General features: G+C 37.0%; 1 protein-coding gene across 2 annotated transcripts; it reads right to left on the bottom strand.

Moving 5' to 3' along the window:
* CAT (catalase) lies at positions 1-20,428 on the bottom strand. Of its 2 annotated transcripts, none has more exons than XM_026850810.1 (13): positions 16,866-20,428; positions 15,684-15,855; positions 14,594-14,704; positions 13,057-13,187; positions 12,164-12,268; positions 11,023-11,148; positions 9,183-9,374; positions 8,107-8,259; positions 6,818-6,956; positions 4,249-4,379; positions 3,509-3,616; positions 2,802-2,888; positions 1-2,342 (listed from the first exon to the last, which is right to left on the bottom strand). In XM_026850810.1, exons 2-13 carry the CDS (start codon positions 15,739-15,741, stop codon positions 2,277-2,279), a joined length of 1,407 nt encoding a protein of 468 aa, XP_026706611.1. In that variant the 5' UTR covers positions 15,742-15,855; positions 16,866-20,428; the 3' UTR covers positions 1-2,276. The 2 variants fall into 2 exon arrangements, with proteins under 2 accessions (XP_026706611.1, XP_026706610.1); XM_026850809.1 differs by lacking the exon at positions 16,866-20,428 and adding an exon at positions 16,654-16,800.
* Positions 20,429-21,039: the final 611 nt, after the last annotated feature.

Raw genomic sequence — 21,039 nt, 5'->3', positions numbered from 1 at the left:
TTTTAAAATTTGGTTTTATTTCAGAAAAAAAAGAGGAAGACAACATAATTCATTTAGCAGACACAATCAAAATTAAAGATTAAGCCTTGCTTATTCTTTTCCAAAGCTCATTAGGATTCTGTGTTCCAGCAAGAAATATTCCCACTCATTTATGTAGCTCTTTCAGCTCCCACCTGCTGATCAGTTAAAAAACCAGTTGAATCCCAGAATAGAGTAGGCCATCAGTTCATATTATTTTACTGCATCTATACCACAGCTAATTTTTCACAGTAAGTTACAGATAAACAAGTTAAAGAAGTAGCTTTCTACAATTTAATGAAACAGCACTTAATATCTACTCTTCTTTATCTGCCATCACTTCTTAGAACGCCAATTCACCCTTAAATGTCAAATCAGGAAGTACTCCTACTCAAAAAACACAACTCGAGACACACCCAGAAATGCACTGAATACAGAAAAAACCTGCTATGATTTGAAATCTGTATAACATTTGCTTGAGTTAAGAGCTAGTAGCTGGGCTCTGAAATCCTTTGTATCAGCATTCATGCTTTTTCCAACGCAAATGGCTAATGAGGCAGCATCAGCAGGCAAACAAGGAAAGCAAATATTTCAAAATTAGGAGTAATGCTAATCACACATATACGTTAATCTTTGGCAAGGGAAGAGGAAGAAGTAACAGAGGAGTTATTAAAACTTGCCAGACTTTAGATCCACAGCGAATTGCCCGATCCTGCTGAGCACACTTCTGAAACTCTTTTGGTCTGTTAGGACTAACTTCAGTGTGCAACATGTATGACAGATTATATATATTTTTTTAATTCAAAAGTTCAGTAGTCAGCTTGGACGCTAATTACCCCATAATTGGGTAACACTTTCCAAATAATTATCTAAAGAAAAAATACTAGGTGGGATTTTTGCCCTTATAACACAGTAGTTTAAGCCTTGGCTTTGTTGTATGCTTGTACAGTAAAACACTCAGATGCTGACAACATGCTTTCTTAGGTAACCACTACTCAGATTCAGCCAAGGTAGTGTCCAGAAATTCCATAGTTATCATTTAAACATTGCTCTCATTTCTCAAATATAAAAACGCTTCCATTTTGTGCCAATTAGTAAAGCCTGATTAAAGATTACACTACAAGATAGAAGACAAAAACCAATATTACTAAGCTAAAGGAACTCCTTTCAATCTAAGGAATAATAGGGAAGACCTTTCAATCCAAAGGGTTCCAAAATCATTTGCACTGATTAACTAAATCGCAAATACTAGGCAACATTATAATATGCCTGAAATGAGGCTTTATACATATATCTAGCTATAAATACCCATATTCATACAAACATGCCACTTCAATTAAAGTCTAGCCCTGGCTTGATCATTAGACAGCAATATCAGGTTATAGCAGTAAAATAACAGAAAGTCAAGAACCATTAGGAATAGTTCTGAAACTGCTTGAGCTTGATTTGGGCCAAGATAAAAATATTCGTGCATTTGGAAGTTAATTTCAAGACACTTGAAAAATTATTATTTTTCTGGTTTTTTTCTATTTCAATTCTTAGATGTTAGAAAGAACAATTTCCTCCCCTCTCCAAAATGTAGATGTAATCAATTTAACTGGGAAGTATATGTAATAAGAAAACATCTTTAGGTTAGTTATATCCCAACCTAACATTAGTAAGCAAAGATTATCTCAAAATATATATTGAGAATAAAATTTACATATTACAGATTAAACTTTCTACTTGTCTTCATTCCGATCATAAGGAACGAGACATAACCAACATCTTACTGGAAGGCCAAAAATTAAATTCAAAGGAAATGTCTACAAATACATAGAGATAAGTATTTTATTAGAAATATTGAACAACATCAGCTTTTTAACATGAACAAGTTTATCCATAAGGATAATCACAGTATCATTACAGAAGTTCTATTGTGTGATTTAGCCTGGGAAGTTTTACAATTAAAAAAAAAAAAGAAGCAGTATTTTGATTAAACTTATGTTTGCTTCTAGAAACAATTTTTAGTCATGAATTTCCTTAAAACACGTGTTGTTAACAAGCAGTAAAGCACTAGTGTTGAAAGGCACTAGGATTGTTAGCTTGGGTTACTTAGTTTCCAGTACAGATACAGGCACTTGAAAGCTTAATAAATCAAGCCTGTAAAACACTTCTGTGTTTGTGCGGAAGTCTGCTACATTCATTAACATGTTCAGCAGGTTGTCCTGCAGTTGTAAGGACGCAAAATTCGCAAGAGTAAGTCTCTGCAGCACGCTTTACAGGTTGGATCTTTCTTTGGCAGACACACGAGACGTGGACTGTGTATATGTCCTAATTACATCCTAAAAATAATACAAAGAAATATTTAGAGAAATTTCCATTACAAATAGGAGAATTTCAGAAAAAAATAAAAAAGGGTACTTGGAGCAACCATGTTGTTATAGTACGTAGCAAGCCCTGAGCCCAGGAGAGGCTTGTGGAAATGTTTCATTGCCATTACAAAGAGTGGGTAATCACTTGGTCTGAAGAATCAACCTGAACACATTGCATATCACAGAGTTATCTTCCAGAAGCCTTACAGAAACCCAACTGAAACACAGTAATTGTACATCATTGGTTAATCAACATGTCATTAAATGTAATTAGAGTGATGTTTCCTCATTCTGTAATTCTGCATGCACTGACTTCTCCCATTTAAACCAATGGGAAACCAGATCAATAGCTCACTTTGTTTGATTTACAAAAGAAGCTAAGATAATTCACAGTCAGTCAAAATTCAACTATAGAAATCATTAACATACCTTTTTCCCACCTTCAGCATTGTATTTGTCCAGCAAAGCCTGAATACGGGCACCATAGTCAGGATGAACATCAGTGAAGTTTTTCACCTAAACAGGAAGACAGAACAAGAAAAGGCAAAAAGAATTTTTTCCTCCATTTCAAATGTGTTCTTTAACACATTTTCTGCCCTGTGGCCTACAAGCAGCACATATCTTAAGGAAGAAGGATGAAAAACTTTCTCCCAGAAGTCTAACTGTGAATGGCCAGAAACAAGCTATGAACATCTTCAAGCACTATTTCTGTTCGCTCATATAGGGCTCTTTCCTGACTCAAACAAAGCTCCATTGGGAAGGATAAAGATTGAATCCCTCCCTGGCACTCACTGCCTTCTTGTTAAGAGTAGAACATTACACTGGCAGTCACCTGATTTTTGAAACACCAAGCTAAACACATAATGACATCCTTGACGTTCAACATCAAGCCCATTCTTCCCATCAGGAAAAAGTTACTTGAACATGTTATATGTTATTTATATTATCTAAACAGGCAGACACTTAAATGTTCTGTATTGATAATTCCTGCACAAGAAAAATCCAAAAGTTGCCTTCTCAGAGAAAAATTCCTGATCTTCCTTTCCATAAGCTTACTGCCATGTTGACCAAGGTACTAGGACTGCAAGAAAACCTGGAATAAAGAGCAAAGGCTAAAAACGAAATAGGCCACTTACTGCTCTCTTCTGAATGAAGAGTTGTGCATCTTTAAGATGATCAGCAATGTTTTTACACAGCCTTTGGCGTTCATCCTCCTTCAGCACTTTGGTGTAGAATTCTCGCACCTTATCATTGGAAACAAAGTTTTATTCTGAAATTCCCCAAAGCAAGTCATTCTATCTGTAGCAGCCAATAATTCTGGAGTTTTAGCATTCATTATTACTAAGAATAGCTTTCACTTACTAGTCAGGTAACACTTAAAAATACTCAAAAAGCAACCAATTTGTGGTTTGGATGTTGGGTTTTTGGGGGGATTTTGTTTTTTTTCAAACCTGCTAACAACTCCTTCCATTTCTAGCTTGAATTAACTGTTGTTTATTGAATTACTGAAAACAATTATTGCTGTTGGGGTCCAATGCAGGAATTGATGATCATGACATTCATGCATACTCTAGTTTGCTTATCTGCATACACTAATCACAAGAAGACAAAGTCACAGCCTCTAGATATCTGTGCTCAGAATATGGATGGCAAAGGGCTGTGAGAATTCACAAACCATCCTGTCAGCAAAAATTCAGTTATTCATGAAAACAAGCTGTATGGGGATCTTCCAAGGTCTTATGAGAGCTGAACTTCAGGTTATCCAGATGCCTCAGAGAGGAGCCATATGTGAATGATTCTTACTAATATTCACTAGACTTACTCTACAAAGTCATCTTATGTAATAAGCAATATAAACCCTTTTTGTACATCATACCTGAGTCACATTATCTTCATTGGCACTATTGAAGCGCTGCACATCTCCTGAAACAGCCATGCGGCTCTCCTTTACCATGGGCTGATCTTCTGGACCACTGAAACTATTTGGATAATAGTTTGGGGCACCACCTGAAGATAAACAACACCCCCCCCAAAAAAACTCCAAACAATCAGATGCCAGCTCTGCCAGATTAAGTCAGAAGAAAAAGTTCTTTGCCCAGAACTTAAATCAATTCCCCAATTATGATTCACTTCATTAAAAGCAGCTGTCAGCATTTTTCTGCCAACATACAGCTAAACATCAGGAGCTGTGTCTTCAGATCAGTGCTCAACAGCACTTATTACCAAATTTCAACAGCTTGAGGGAAAAATGAGTTTGTTTCAGAAATAAGGAGGCCTGGCCACTCTTACAACAACATTGCTCAGACAATTTTAGTAGACAAAGTCATGGAAGTCATTCAAAGTTTTAGTCCAAGGTAGCTTAAAAATACTTTTTCATCTACCTGTTTGAAGCACTGCTAATCTTAACTAAACAGGGGATTTATTTTAAATACATAATGAATTTACAGAACTTCATAAAAAATAAACATCTGTTTTAGGACAGGAGAAGCTGTTTTCAAGTTCTCATTTCAGAAGTATTTCCCTCTCCTCCCTCATCAAGTATTAGAATTCACAGCTCACAGGAATACAGCAGTTTTCACATGAGGCACAGCTTAAGTGTATCCTTGTTTACTCTCAGGTGTAAAACAGTCACTAATGGGCAAACGCTGTCAGAACATAACCTGCTGAACAGAGGTGAAGTTAAAGTTCTAGTCTTGACATTTATACTCTTGCCTTTCACTATCTCTTGGAAATCAGAAAGCAAAGCAGTTTAATGAAGTGAACTGAGTATATGAAAGTCTTTAAATTTAAAAAATGTAAATACAGATTTCACAAATACATTTATGTCATCTCATTTTTAGATTAGATTTTCACCTAGAAGTAGAAACAAAGAGGTAGCAATTAACCTCCGTGAAACTATTTCTCTAGCATATTTCAGCATTTCAAATTAATATTTTAGAACTTCTTCAATTAAGTCCCCTTTAACAATTATGTTTCTGTAAGTCTTGAAAGGTACATAAACTAGGGACTTTACTGAATTCATTTGACTGAGGGTGTTCTGCAAACAACCCTTCTCTTAAAGGCCTATTTAAGTTTTTAAACACTTCTTAAGCTTCACTTGGCTTTCACGCTTTTAAACTCCCCACCCCCTGTCCAAACACCCAAAGTTGCCTTTCCTGGATTAATAGAAGGGATACATACACATTCTAAACAAGCACATAAAAAATGACAGACATCCTACTTTTCAGGAAACAAGAAAAGCCTCATTTTTTCCCCCATCGTTTAAAAGTTTTAAAATGAGTCGACTTGTAGAAAGTAAAAGTTATATTCAAACGGAAAAACACTAATAGTTAAGAGACTATCAACTACTTCACATAAGGCTGAAATGGTGTAAGGAATATCCATGTGCTTCTTTTAAAGTCTTAAAAAAAGATGTTCAAAGTGCACTCTAACCTACACAAGCACACTTACGTTTTACAGTTAAGTTTTGATTCTCAATACTTGTACAAGAGTGACAACAGACAAAGAGGACACACAAATAAGTGCAATGATAAGAATGCTTTCAACAAGCTCCCTCAAACAGGGGCTAAGAAGATAAAAATCAGTATCTTAACAAATAGCATCCTGTCAAGAACACAGGAAAAAGAAATAAAATCACTTTTTGCAGTAAGAATTAATCAGGTAGACCCTCCTCAAGGATTTGTGTGAGGACTAGTACTATTCAACACACTCACATTTACCTGAAAAGGGAGCAAATAATAAACTGACAGCTTAGCCTCTGTAAAATTTAACCTAGCCAGAATCAAAGCTAGCTATTTATACTGACACAATCTCATGATACCAAAAGAATGTATCAAAATTGCTTTTCCGAAAACAATTTTATTTGCCATGTAATTCACACTGGGAACAGAAATGTATGTAACTTTATACATGCACAATCATGGGTTCTAAGACAGGCCATTACCTAACATGAAATAGATCTTGAATTCATTTGGACAATTTTAAGTAAATTACTTTGACTGCTGGTGAGAGACAAGTTCAAAAATATTAAGAACAGCACATGGACAAATTTAGGGCACTCTACAGAAAAAAGCATACAGTGAATTCATAACAACTGCATGCAAGGCCAACTGGGCCAAAAAGGACCCAGTAATACAAGGAAAGGTACCAAAAGGTTGACAAAGATTATGAGAGGTAAGGAACAGTTTTCACATAAAAGAAAAAAACAGATAGGCTGGGAAGTCTGAAGCTCAGGAAGTTAAAACAGTGATGTTTGAGCGGGGGCAAAGAGTCACAAGAGACACTAAATAGTTAAGGAGAAAAAGTAGCATTTATTATAGTATAACAAGTTAGTAATATCCAAAAAACCCATCTGTTTAGCAAGTATCTTAAATCCCCTGTGAACTTTTCTGTTCTGAATTCTTCAGTATAAGTATCATTATGTTCAAATATATTTTCATTATTACCTTGGTTGTCAGAAACACACATTGGTCCATCCCTCTGGTAATTGGCCACACGAGTTCTGAAGGGGCAGTTCACAGGAATTTGTAGATAGTTAGGTCCTAGACGGTGTCTATGAGTGTCAGGATACGAAAAAAGACGACCCTAAAACATTGATCACAAACATTAACTACTACTTGATGAATAAGATCACTTAAGTGGTATATGCTAATTCAAAGCACTATACATTAAATAGTAAAAGAGAGAAGACTGTTTCCTGACGTACTTCAAATTATGTCCAAAATGACACTCGGCCACTAACTAACTTTGCTGGAATACCAGCAAAGAATGGCAGGTTGAGTTGCATTTATGCAGCTTGGGTATTTCTTACTAATTTTGGTAGGCTAATAGGCTAAACCTATTCTGAGGCAGAAAAATGGTTACACATGTAGAGATGAAAGTTGACTATAACAGTGCTAATACTAAGGAATAATACAGTATTTTTCTACTTATTTTCAACCTTAGATTTAAAAATTGGTTCTCTCTGAAATATGTTAGTCCCTTATTTACTGAACTGAATCTGAAGCAGTTCTAGTGACATCTGGATGCCAAGACAGCAGATTCTGACCATGAAGTTTGTGGGAGCAAAGAGAAGTAAAACAAAAGAACTGCATGATGGTTCAAGAGTTTATCCAGTTAAAACTGTCAAAGTATCTTGTTTCCATGGATATCACTTGTAACAATCTGGTTTTAATCCAAAAAAGCATAACATGCTAACACCCATGACACTGCAGACAGTATAGTCTACTGCAGCCACTCTTACCAGATACTTTGACATGTAAGAGATCTGATACTACTTTTAAATAACAGTCTCATGGTTTGTATCAGGGATTAGTTACATCCATATTTTATAACATTTGAAGTCCACCTGTCATACTACTAACAGTTTATACTTTTAAGATATACCGTAAAAGCATGAATAAATATGCACTGCAGTTATGGTTTTATCCCATACTTCTCACCACACTGACAGATTTCCCCATCAACTTTGATAGCTTTTGCAGAAGTCTTCTGAGTTCTAGATTTTCTGTTCCTTTAGTTCTTTCCCATTCTCTTTACTTTTAAATTTTGGATAAGCACATCAAATGGCGCTCATTAAAAACAACCACCAAAAAATAAATTAAAAAAAGAATATCAGTTGCTTTCTATTTGTCAAGTTTACAGCTGCTACCCAAATAGAGATAGGAATGCTTTCACAAACAGCAAAGCAAACGTAATGCTCTTCGGGTAAAATCTTACGTGCATTTTAATTTACCTGCAGCATTTTATCAGGGCTAGGTTCAATGCCAGGTGGCATGTTGCTAGGATCATACGCCATCTGTTCTACCTCTACAAAGTAATTCACAGGATTCCTGTTCAAGACAACCTTTCCCACAGGGATGAGAGGGTAGTCGCCATGTGGCCAAATCTGGAAGACATAACACACATACATTAAAATCAACATTACTCTAGTATTATGCAGCTTAAGCAATTACTAGGCAGCATTGGCCCGATTTAAAGTATTAACTGAGAAAATACATTACTGAAGAAATTTATTTTTTGCTCACAAACATTTTGAGAAATATCTTATTTTAAGACGACTTTTGCAATTAATACAGAGTATTAGTGCAACTTATTTCATCATTCCAGCATAATCTCAGAACTTGAATTCTTAAAGACCCACAGGCGCTTGAAAAACTGCCCAGGAATGTAATATCGTAGGTGGAACTGGTAGCATGATTGTTTTCAGCTACCTCAAAATGTAAGCAGCTCAACTATCCTTTTCTTTGTCATCTTAGCCTGTGCTTTCAAGTTCAGAAGTCTTTAGCCATTTTAGAACAGCAACATTAGAGAAAAAACAAAAAGGCAATACAAATTTACATTAGTATCTTTCAACAGGCTATTCCTTGGAACAGTAATTGAAAGTCTGATGAAATCAGACCAACAACCAGAAGTTACATTACCAAAAATACTTAGAACTAGCGAGCTCAGAGTGTGACTGCACAATCTGAGATCATGCTTTGGAAATGCAGCACAGCTGTGATCTACAGGCCTGGAATCAAGCCCTGTCCATATTTCACTGAGGAAGAGTAACATCAGATATATAAATATAATTTCATCTCCAGAATTTCTGACTCGTCATGACCATATAATAAAGAGTGCGCTATAAAAAAAGAAGGGAAGAGTAAAAAGGACAAACTTCATTGACAGAGACTAGTAAGAAAACAGCACTGCTCCATAGGAACCGTTACACTTAAGAGATAAGCTCAGTTCTGGCATTTGCTACAGTTTGATCTCGTGACCTTTCTTAACCTAGCTGAAACTGAGTATTAACAACACTATCAGAGATACCTTAGTTAAATCAAAAGGATTAAATGGAAACTTCTCTGCTTCTTCAAATGTCATAACTTGAATGTAGAAAGACCATGATGGATAGTCCCCCTTGGCAATGGCATTGTAAAGATCACGTATTCCATAATCAGGATCAGTAGAAGCCAATCTTCCTGCTTCTTCAACAGAAAGATTTTTGATACCCTGGTCAGTCTAGAAGCAGTAAAAGCAGTAACATCAGTTAAAACATGCAGAAGGTATTACAAAAGTCATTAATAAGAATGTATTTTAATAAGATTTGTAATTAAAAAAATTCCACTAACTAAAAATCTTATTTAATAAGGTTTTGACAACTTGAAGGCTAAAAGCTGCTATACAATGCCTCTTATTTTAGCAGAATGGTTTCCAAAGTCTTGCTTCAAAGGTAGGTGTCCAGCCTCCACTAAAGTCTAAGGAGGCAAGAAACTGTATTGCCTTTAAAATTTCAAAGGGAAGTTGTTCTCAAGCAAGATATGCTAGAGACTGCTTTCTCAGAAAAGTGTGGAAGTTGTGAGGTTCTGTGAGCTTCAGTTACAGAGGTCTTGGAAACAAAGTTCTTCTATTCTAGTATACAGTTGAGGTCATCTTAAAAATACTAGATCAATGCAGCTCATATCCAGAATATAAATGGGAACAAAACCCAGATCTAGACAGAGAACTTTTATCTGAGGAAGCACCTGTTGAATCCAAGCTACTGTGTAGCCATGAACATGAAACAGGAACATATCAGACACTGAATAAAACACATTTCCAAAGGGCTGGAGGATTCTTGTACCTGATCTGAATGACAGCAAGGGATTTTCATGGGAAGTTCTGACACAGCTTCACACCCAAAACACCTACTGGTACGAGGCTGAAAAGCAGTAACCTGAGCTAGGTGCTCAGAGCTCATTATACAAGTAGACTGAGTTCTCCAATAAGAGACAGCTCCACAAAGAAGAGTTTTTCATCGTTGAAATGCTGGGGTTTCAACCCCAAGCCCCAAATTAAGGTTGAGATATGGGTGATTTCCACAGCCCTTCACAAAGGGGTGATGAGTTTGCCTTTAGGCTTCCCTCCAGGGTGCAACTGGCCTGGCAGGGAGAGCCATTGGGTAAATGAGCCCCAAGTGTCCCGCATGAAGTAAACAAAGGTCAGGTGTCCCACTTAGGGATAAAAGCTGGGACCACTTGCAGGAAGGGGCAGTGTCTGTCTGAGGTGGATGCCCTGTGCAGAGCTTCCTGTTGGGGAAGGACCTCCTGCCTCCCTGAGACTGGGCTCCAGTCAGGCCTGGCTTTTGTAAAAGCAGGCTGTGTAGAGATTCAGTATGTGGCTTCCTTGGTCTTATGTGTTTGGCTTGTTGACTCAGTTGTCTCCCATCCCTTCTATGGGAGACTATTTCACTGTTTATTCCACCCATCGTTGGTCATGCGGTGTCATTGTTCGGGTCAGTGGGATTGATGTCGATTACGTATAACCCGATTGACTTGTTTGTACCCCCAGCGCTCACCCGTGTACTGACCCTTTTGTATCAAATACAATTTGGTTATTGGTTCATCTTTATGCTGGCCGTGTCCTTTATGCTAGGCCTAATAACTGGCAAAACAGTAAGTATTTACTAGACTATTGTGTCATAGCAGGACCAGTGATCTCATCATATTTGTAAAAGGCATGGAACAGATATAAAAACACCACATAGCTTTTTGATTGAGTCTATGCACTAACAAGTCTTTTCTGAATTAAAACTTGCAAAGTCACAGAATATTTTTAGACACTGTCTAAACTGTTTTTTATCCAATATGAAAAATATTTCCAATAGATAACTGGAAAAAAAGATCAGTACCTTCACATGGAATTTGCAATAAACTGCTCTTCCACTAGCATTAACCAGTTTAAAAGTATGTGAGCCGTATCCATTCATATGGCGATAGCCATCAGGAATACCACGATCACTGAACAAGAAAGACACCTAAAGAGAAGGAACAAACAATATTAATGGACTCACCAGTTCAAGGATAAAGTGACCATTTGAGACAAAGTTTGTTTACTGCATTAATCTGCATCACCAGCTTAACATTACTTAAACTAGAAATTCCTCAAGGAATAAGTTTTAAGATTGTTAATGAAAGAAGAGTGTTTTGGCTTTGCACGAAGAACAACTTCGTGAAATAAACCTATGTGAAGTTTTATGCCCACATGCCTATGTGAAGTACAAGACATTATCACTAGGTTAATGTTATGATTTCCCCTATATGTAAAAAGCAAGTAAGCATGGATAATTTAAGTTACAAATATAAATAAGAACTTTTTTCAGGTTAAAAGACAAAATTTGAAAACTGAAGTCATTAACAAGTAGTTCTTCAAAGCCTTTGAGCCGTAAACATCCCACCATGCAAACATTCAAAATGCTGCTTTTCTTCAGGTTTATGATCACAAACAATGCTTGTGGTACTTTTTCCAGTTAAAAGGCTTTTTTTAAAAAAAAAGTTACAGCTGCATTTTTAATTTCCTATTAGCTTTTTTATGTAACCTGCTTAGATACATTCCAGAATAATTAGAATGCACTGCAAATTCTAGTCATTTCTGGAGTTGATCTAACACACTACACAACATACATCTTTAAATAAGCTTATATGTGATAGCATTACTTTCCCAGTATTTTACTGCTCTCCAACGTTAACAGTTTGCTCTTCACCAGTATCTCCACTGCTTTAGTATCAGAAAACTTGGCAACTACCCCTTCATCTCCATGTAAGATATGACTATGAAAACAGAAGAATCCCACGCATTTCAGAGTCTTTAAAAGAAAAAAGGCTAGATACACATACTAATAGCCTTAAAAGTCATTGTAAGCCTTTCACCTTTACTTTTCCTAAAATATTATGTAGACTTCTAGATAAAGCATGGAAAAGAGGTATTTTAAAATATATGCTATTATAACATGAGTTTCTTATATATAAAATGAAGTCAAAGGGGAACCTTACTTGATGCAAAGACTCAGGGCGAAGACTCCAGAAGTCCCACATCATGTCTGGATCCTTCAAATGAGTCTGAGGGTTCCTCTTTTGGCTATGGATGAAGGACGGAAACTAATTTGTCCGTAAATGGAGGAGGGAGAGGAAAAAAAAAAAGTCCTGTAATATCTCAAAAAAAATGTGACGGGTATACTAAGCAACTCCTGGTACAAAACAAGGGATTTTTTCAATACACTTAACTATGAAATAAACAGCACACGAAGATGAGAAAAAGCTTTAAGATCACTGCAAAAAAGACCCAATCTTCTATTGTCATAGACCTCCTACAACCAAATTAATTATCCTAATTTTACTGGTCTGTGAAAGTGAAACATTTGCAATTAGGACAAACAGGCTGTTGAAAGCATTCTTTAGCTTTGATCTGATTGATAAAGTGTGAGGAAAATCTTTTCAAATTTGTGTATCTGAACTTTACTGAATACCCGACTCCTAACCAAATACAGAGATATTATAAAATATCTGTGCAGAGCTCCTCCACTCAACGAAAAGCCCCTCTACTTACAAAATGCTGTTAAACTTATACTAAAAGACAAAACTGATCAGATCTGAAGTTAAAAACATTATGATGTACGTACTTGCTGGCTATTCTGCTGTGGCATATGCACTAGCAAATACAACTAAATGCCTGTGCTATTTGTGCTACAAAACCACTTAAGTTATCAAGCATTAGTTCTTAATTATTTTTTTTAATTAACACCTTTTCAAGTAAAAAATGTTCAGACCACCTAACAAAGTTTGACTATGTCAAAACACAGTGTTTGCTTCTCAGCAAAGCAAGAACAAGATGGGAATGAGCTTTTGGACTCTTTCCCAAAGCACCCTCATCTTTTGTGCTTACTCACCAACAATGCATCCCGAATAAAGAAGATAGGGGTATTATTTCCCACAAGATCCCAATTACCCTCTTCTGTATAGAATTTCATTGCAAAGCCTCGAGGGTCACGAACTGTATCAGCTGACCCAGATTCTCCAGCTTGAAGAAACACATGAACATACAGAAGCGTTATGATAGGAAATGCAGACAAAATTTAAGCATAAAAATATAGAACTTCAGAATATGCCATAAATCCTAAAAGGGTAGGGGTTATTAAAGTATTTTCTATACCAAGGGTTTTTTGGCGTATTTTTAACAATACTTCAGGCACTGGAAGTTTCCAAAGTGTGAACAGACACCCACACAAGCATTCACGCCAGAGTTAAAAGGAAGAAAAAAGTATATCCACTTGAACCAATTAAGAATGAAATTTGCATTATCAGTAAAAAACCCATCAGATTATGAGGCTGAATCAGCTAAAACCACATTAGTTTCTGTGCATCAAATCCCACTGTGAAAGCTCTCATTTGGAAGGTAGCAATCTAAACAGTATACTTAATAAAAAAGGAACTTATAGAAGAGTTGTAACCCTTTTAGTTCCCCTCCTGCTTTAACCAAAACCAGTCCTTTCAGTAGGTAACTACACTAGAGCAAAAGCATTCCAGAAGTATTCAGGAACAGCTAATGCTAAACAACATGATGAAATAACAAAGACACTCATTCTCTCATTAAAAGAAAATAATTGTGTGCTACAGAACAGCAGCTAGGAAGAAACGTGTTCAAACAGAGCAGGGAAAGAAAAGGTAACGATGCAACAACCTACTTCAGCACACAGCCTGCAGATCAAACTCGCTGCGTGTCTTTCCCCCATATAATGTTCCATGACCCCTTAAATTTTGGTGATGCAGGGAAAAGCCAGTAGGCCAAAACCAGCAGCTCCTTGAGCCTTGCTGGACTATTGTTTTCTCTCCAATACTACTTCCAAAACCAAATTCTCTTAAGAATTTATTTTCTTTTAAAACAGATAAAGTAGTAACATATACATTTTGAAAGATCATTTTTTTTATCAGACAAGATATTGATCCTAATGCATGTTTTAGCTAATATAAGATTTTACTAGTTTATGCATTCAGCTCTAAGAAATAAGAGTTTATTTATGGAAGACTGCTTGTTTTTCTTTGTCTAGTATTTGCCTTACAGCACTCATCCCCAAAACATTCCTACAGCATAAGAGATTATAGGTATTTAATTTCCAAGTGTTAAACTGCAGCAATGCTAGCGTTGATTACAATCCATTCAGAAACAAAGCAAGCTTTCTGCCAGGAAAAAAAATAGCTCAGGCTATCCTTTCTCTCACATGGAAAAGCTTCTACAGAGAGCTCTGGCAGGAAGATGCGGAAGCTGCTTAAGGTCTTACAATTTAAATGAAATTCACAGAAGAGGAATTGGTTGGCAGAAAGGATTTCAAACTACCTTAAGTACATGAAGTGCTCCATAATGCAAACGCTGCTATCAGTGTAACTATGGCACACATAAGAAAATACACAGTAACTTCAGAGTCTTACCAACAGTGGAGAATCGTATAGCAATAGGAGTTCTCTTTCCAACGTGTTCAAACACTTTTGCCTTGCAATACTGGGTAATATCATGAGTGACTTCGAAATAGCCAAAGGCTCCTGAAGAAAAGCAATTTCAAAATATCAGATCTAGATACAGTAACAACGCATTTGTTATTTTATTGTGGTCCAACACACAACTTTAAGTCAAAAGAAATGGAAATACACGTAAACACAGTTCATATCTATGCACTAAAACACTATTTTCACAAAATTAAATATACTTAACACAAAGTACTATTTGCATACTGCATATGTGCTCACTCTTCCCTCCTTAACCAATTGTTAACTGTTCCCAGCAGCAACACAGACCTCACTTCTACTGGGCAAAACAACAAACAGTAGGTTTCGGGATGCTCTTCTGCCAAGATTTGCTTATTTACCTCAGAGCAAGATAAGTATTTAATCCTGATACACGTTGCAGAACTTTTGGTCCACCTGTAAACTGGATGAAACAACAAAATTCTTTCCACCCCACAGAAGAATTTTTCCCCATGTACATTCACATTATAAATTGTCCCATATTTTCTTCTTCTAGGGTAACACGTAGCAGAAATCAAAAGGTGCCAGTTTTACCCTACTAAGATCAATAACGAAAACGAGCTGGTTTAGTTTTTTTAATTATTAGATCATCGTCTTGCTTTGGCAGACAGATACATCAGATGACAAAGACAAGAATCTCTAACATGCAAACAGCCATTAAAATAGAGATGGGGAAGTCTTTCCTTCCAGAAGAATGGGGTACTATGGAGGAACAGACAGAGGAAGCAGAGATTACAGCAAATACAGTAAAAATCTAAGGGCTATAACTACATTTTTGCTCTTTATTTTTCTAAACAGTTTTTCAGTGCTTCAAGTTTTGACACTAAATTCTTTTAAATGAGGCCTTACCACCATTGTTGATATAGAATTATTATATTCTGGAACACTGAATTATGGATAATATAATGCAATTTATATGTCACAATCTACATTTTAACTCATAAGCTTTTAAAAGTCTAATTCTATACAGAGAAAAAGTATGTGTTTTTAAACATACCTGCTCCTTTTGCATGCACGACTCTTTCAGGAATCCTCTCTCTGTCAAAATGAGCCATCTCATCAGTGAAAACAACATCTTGCACAAGAAGTGGTCCACGTGGTCCTACTGTCAGAATATTAAGCTTATCTCCTATTGGGTTCCCAGCACCAGTAGTCAAGACATCTGGTTTCTGAAAGCAAGAGACAGTCAATATCACACCACCAAAAATCAAAAACCCTCTATATTTAAGTCACACGATGTGCATGCCTGTTCAACCATTACATGTCACATGAATATATAGCAAGATACATACAAAGATACATACAAATCCAGAACTGGTTACAAAAAATAACTAAATCATCACCATACTATAGACAGCTATGTCTGGGACTATTTAAGAAGGGGAGTTCATATCATGTATAAACCAAGAATGTTTTCCATGGTTCAGAAGTATTACTTAAGATTATCTATCTTGCTTCACAAAAAATATGACGTGTCAACCTTAAAACATGCACTGAGGTTCAGTTTGCCCCTACCTCAACAGGAGAGGATGGGGAGAGAGCGAGCTAGGAAAAGAGTAGCTGCTAGAAAGTAATAAGGGAGAAAGGAGAGGAAGGATGATAATGTCAGTACAGGGATGGAACCATAAGAACTACAGTCACACAGCATAAAGACTAAAAAGGGGTACTCATGACTACTGTTAATCTAGAAGAGCTATGGAAAATAACATTAGCAAGAGCACCTGAGGAATCATCATTCTAGACTCTTGAAAAATAGAAGGACTACAACTTATAAAAGCTCTGAGAAGCCCTACTGCCAACCACAACATTTTAAGTTATTTTTACTAACATCACTATTGTCTTTAAAGAAACTGCCCAAGAGAGCCCATACTCAACTTTTTCCCTCCCTTCCCTACCAAGTTGAAGTCAACCATTCTCATAGGCTACTTAGAGCTGCAGTATCTTGTACAGTAGGAGTGACCCTGTACCTGAAAAAACAGCCACTCCAAGAAATATCTGTTGGAAGTCTGTAGTACTATAGTTGAGTGACACCCACTTTCTTTAAAAAAAAAAAAAAATCCCAGTAGAAGAGACTTTATCTGCATCACATATGGGGTCATAACGCTCCTCTAAGGCAACAGTCCTATTTTACTGGGTACCGTAGAAAACACAGCAAGGAAGGTACATCAGCTCCAGAGACCTGATGGTTGTAGATGTCAGTTTTTCCTGGAGTACATTAAATGTTAGGAGCCAGGGCGATGCTTGTAAAGGACATAGAACAGAATAGAAGTTAGTACAAAGGGGAAAAAAAAACCAAAACCACAAACAACAGAAAAAAGTTTGCAACAGGGTAAGCTCAAATATCCAAGTCACAGATTATGACCAGTTAACACTAATTCCATGGTTATATGTTGCACTAATCTGACATACACCATAAGGGCTCTCAATCTGTACCTCCTACCCTCTTCTGCCAGCAGCATCCAGGCACCTGACCCATGGGAAGTGCACCAAAATAAACTCACTCATCCTCTCCTGACTAATTCTCCTTCTGTTAAAGTTCTAGAAGTGAAAAGGGATGGTGAAGAGAAGGAAAAAGTAGCTCCTGACAAGAAGGCCTTCACTATTATATCAGCAACTTTATGGTGTTCCAATTTTTATACTGACAATCTAAGTTCTGCTTTAAGTGTTTTAATTGCTGTAAACAGACAGAATTCCCATCTGTATCTCATGGAAGTTACTGAACTGGACCAGCCTCCATGTTGCTTGGGTTTTTTTTTTTATCCCAGGACGCAACCCACAAAGACAACAATTATTCACATCTACACATCTATTCTGGACAAGGCAGAGTATACAGGGAGAGTTAGATACACCTTTGTTTAACTCAGGTACACAAATAACCACATGAAAGACATTGGACAGGATAACTTCATTCCCAATGCGTTCTTAGTTATATGCAACACACACTACTTTAGCTGGCCTGAATTCCCAAAATACCTAAAAAAAGTTCTTTATTCTTCATTCACTACTTCATTAGCACAAAGCTATAAGCATAAGTTCCTAAAGTATGCTTGTCATCCTAACCTACACTGAAATTTGTACAAACATTTAAAAAAAGACAGTGTATATCTGGTTACAAACAGGAAATTGATGTTCTGGAACTTACAGGAAAGTCACCACTTTAGCTTTATTTAAAGCATTCTTAAGACAAAGGAGTATCTGCTTCAATTAAAACATTATCTATAGTTTATCAAGGGAAATATGCAAGAGTAGAAACTGTTCCCAATATTCTTTCTGCTGCTTAAATATCACATGTATGTTTTCCTCAGTTTTAAATGAGCCAAATAAAAGAATTTCACCACCCACTGAGAAATCACCTAGTCAGACTGCACGGGAAGTTCCAAGAGTTCAACTTCTTAAAATGCTATCCTAACATACAGGCCCCATATAATTTAGCACCCATAAATAGGTCATCTTATTATGTTTTAGCTATCATCTTAAACTAGAAATTACTTAAATTGCCGTTACAAATGAATGTTTTGAATTAGAATTTAATTTCATGTATTAAAGCAACTAGAATTACACTACCATATTCAAAGAACTTTAGGAAAAAGCTCATTCATCCATTTCATGATTCAGTCTAGTAAATGTAAAATATTCTACTCCAAGATACTCACCAAACACAAATTAATATAATTATATTATCAGCTCATTATGCTGACATCTTTTGTGTACTGAGGTATGAAAACTACAAACAACCTATCTTGACACCCATTCAAGCCTCTACTTTGATGACCCCTTTCTTAGAAAAGGGTACAGTCTGCAGAGACTGTAAAATGCTCACATATCACGACATTTTTGATCGAACTTTTTGGTTAAAAATTTTTTGCAGAGCTTGCTTAGGGAGAATCAATTTTTTTAAAAAAATATCACATTTCCAGCACTACCAATATTTTTTTTATTTTCATTAGTTTTGCTGATTAAAAGCTTCAAGTTTCTCATAGATAAAACCCAATGTATTAGTTTTCCTAACCATAATTTGATTTTTTTCATATTGATGACTCTGCCATACTCGTTTAAGACAGGCAAGCTCACTGTAATGTGAAAAAAAGAGAACAGATCCTACTAACAGCTTCTGCATTTCCCTCTCCAACCTCCTTGTGTTACCATTCATTAGACATTTCCATCCTTGCCACATGTTCTGCGTTTACATAGACTTCCACTTCCTCCTCACTCCAAGGCAGCCTGTCACTCAAAAAGCCTGTGGACAGCTTCAGCACCATTTATGAATTCCAACTACTATAATTTGAAGAAAAGCAAACTTAGGGAGTACATTCTGGTAACATTCTTAACATAACACAGCTCAAGACCCCTCCAGTCCATACACTGACTTGTTAAAGTCACTAATACTTATGACATGAAGCAGCAATCAGGTTTCACTCAGCCCATTAAGAAATGCAAAAATTATGCTGAATTAGAGCCCTGTTTATCCTGGAGTTCTTCATAAATTCCAAGCAGCCCTGTAGGTTTAACCATGCAGTGGCAGGACTATAATGCATATGCCAACACCTATGACCTTCTCCTCTACAAAGTCCTTGCAAAAGCTTGGTAAAAGACAAGGAAAAGGTATAAATAAATGCATTCTTAGACTTAGGGAGACTTTTTGAGTCCTTTTGATTCACCTATGCGTTTTTAATACCTTCTGTTTGATCACCTCAAGGGTAGAAAAAAACCCTTGCATTTTATTTGCAAACTATGCATGCAACAAAGAATAAATGTTTGTAGAGGTAATACAGCCCTTCTCAAACCAACTGGCTATATTGTCAAAACCACTGCTATAATGCTAACATCGAAGACTACTAGAAGTAGTAGCTAAACCCACAACTTTTTGAAACTAAACCTATCAAAAAATTTAACAGCTTTGTGGCTGTACAAACTGTTTTGTGTAGGCAGACTATCTGAAAAGTTCTTCCTGGCGTTCAAGTTAGAACTTTTTTTTTTTTTAAACAGTAGGATACATTTACTTTAGTTTCAGGATCATGTTATGTGTGGCACACAAAACAAGTTTGTCAGCGTAAAGGGAGAGACAAAGAAAAGTAGTTTTAAGAAGAATTGTCATATTACTTTTGGGCTTGAGTTTGCTTGATGCCATTATTTTCATATGGTTGGGAGCTGCATACAGTCAAAACCTTAGAAGATAAGAACTTTCGAATCTGCATGTGTATTTCATTACAGCACTAACCCCCATGACAGAAAGAAGGGAAACAAAGCCAGGAGAAATTTAGTCACAGCTGTTGTAAACACCATACATCAAAGTACATACTTCCAGGCATTACTGATACTTTGCACCTTATACAAGTCACTTTAAAATTCTAATAAGTCCTCCCCCTTTCTATCTTAAGGTCTCATGACTCCTTATGCAACACAGACTTTGGGTTGCCTCCCAATCTTCAAATTAACCTTGGCCTATATTCAAATACTACTTTGTTACAGAAAAAAACAACATCCATATGAAAAGTATTACTCACATTACAAAATTAAAATATTACCAAGCATGCTAGAGTATGTTGGAAGTCACAGTTTGTTACTAGCAGGTAGTTTTCATAGAGTACCTTTTAGAACCAAGGGGAAAAAATAAAATCCAGATGACTTAACAACTACAAGCAGGGGGAAGCAAAGGCATCCGCTTGTGTCCTGTGAGACTGCTGCTAAGCATAACCAGCAGAAAGAGTATTTAATGCCAAATACACAGTTCTGTCAGAAAATACATAGCAGAAACTGTCACAGTGATCTGCTGAAGACGGAGGGAGATCAACTCTTGTAGGATTTTTTTCGTTTACCCAAATATTTGGGGTATATTCTACATCTTCCAAAGATAATGCACTGTGCTGTTGATCACACGTTCTTAGGATTTCAGTCACTCACTTGCCCCAACCCACTTCAACCTGGTAAACAAGTCTCCGCATATTGCTGAATGTACTTAATCTTTTGTATTATTCCCTAGTTCCATTTTTACTGGGTTCTACCCATGTGACAGCAGAATTGAAAGTGCGAATATATGATCTGACACGAGAACCAAGAGGCAGTATCTCTGCCCAAGGACCTGCCTGCTCGGAGCCCCATTCCTGCCAAGGAGCAGGGGGTGTGGAGAAGGCAGAGCCGCCGTGCCAGCAGCGCTGACCGCCCTTGTCCCTCCCGGCCAGCTGACAGCCACCAGCCGCTTCGTGCCCGCGTTGTCCCGGGCCCGGCCCCGCGGGCCCTGCTCCATCCCAGCTGCCTCCCCTGCGGCCGGAGCAGCCCCCGGGCCCTGCGCCCTCCGGCACCGCCCGCACCCGCTCCCCTCCCCGAGGAGGGCAACCCCGCCCGCGGGGCCATCG

The sequence above is a fragment of the Athene cunicularia genome (assembly GCF_003259725.1).
Source record: "Athene cunicularia isolate RWA chromosome 5 unlocalized genomic scaffold, athCun1 chr5_part3, whole genome shotgun sequence".
In the NCBI taxonomy this organism is placed as follows: Eukaryota; Metazoa; Chordata; class Aves; order Strigiformes; family Strigidae; genus Athene; species Athene cunicularia.
This window is presented reverse-complemented; position numbering and strand designations above follow the sequence as displayed.

What these genes read in the sequence shown, in the direction of transcription:
- CAT (XM_026850809.1), bottom strand. Translation starts at nt 16,785, where the DNA reads ATGACCCCATATGTGATGCAGATAAAGTCTCTTCTACTGGGATTTTTT. An exon ending in ATCCTTTTGATTTAACTAAG is followed by an intron (nt 8,260 to 9,182) that starts GTATCTCTGATA and finishes TATGTCTTCCAG; the next exon opens with ATTTGGCCACATGGCGACTA. An exon ending in ATGCTGAAGGTGGGAAAAAG is followed by an intron (nt 2,343 to 2,801) that starts GTATGTTAATGA and finishes TATTATTTTTAG; the next exon opens with GATGTAATTAGGACATATAC.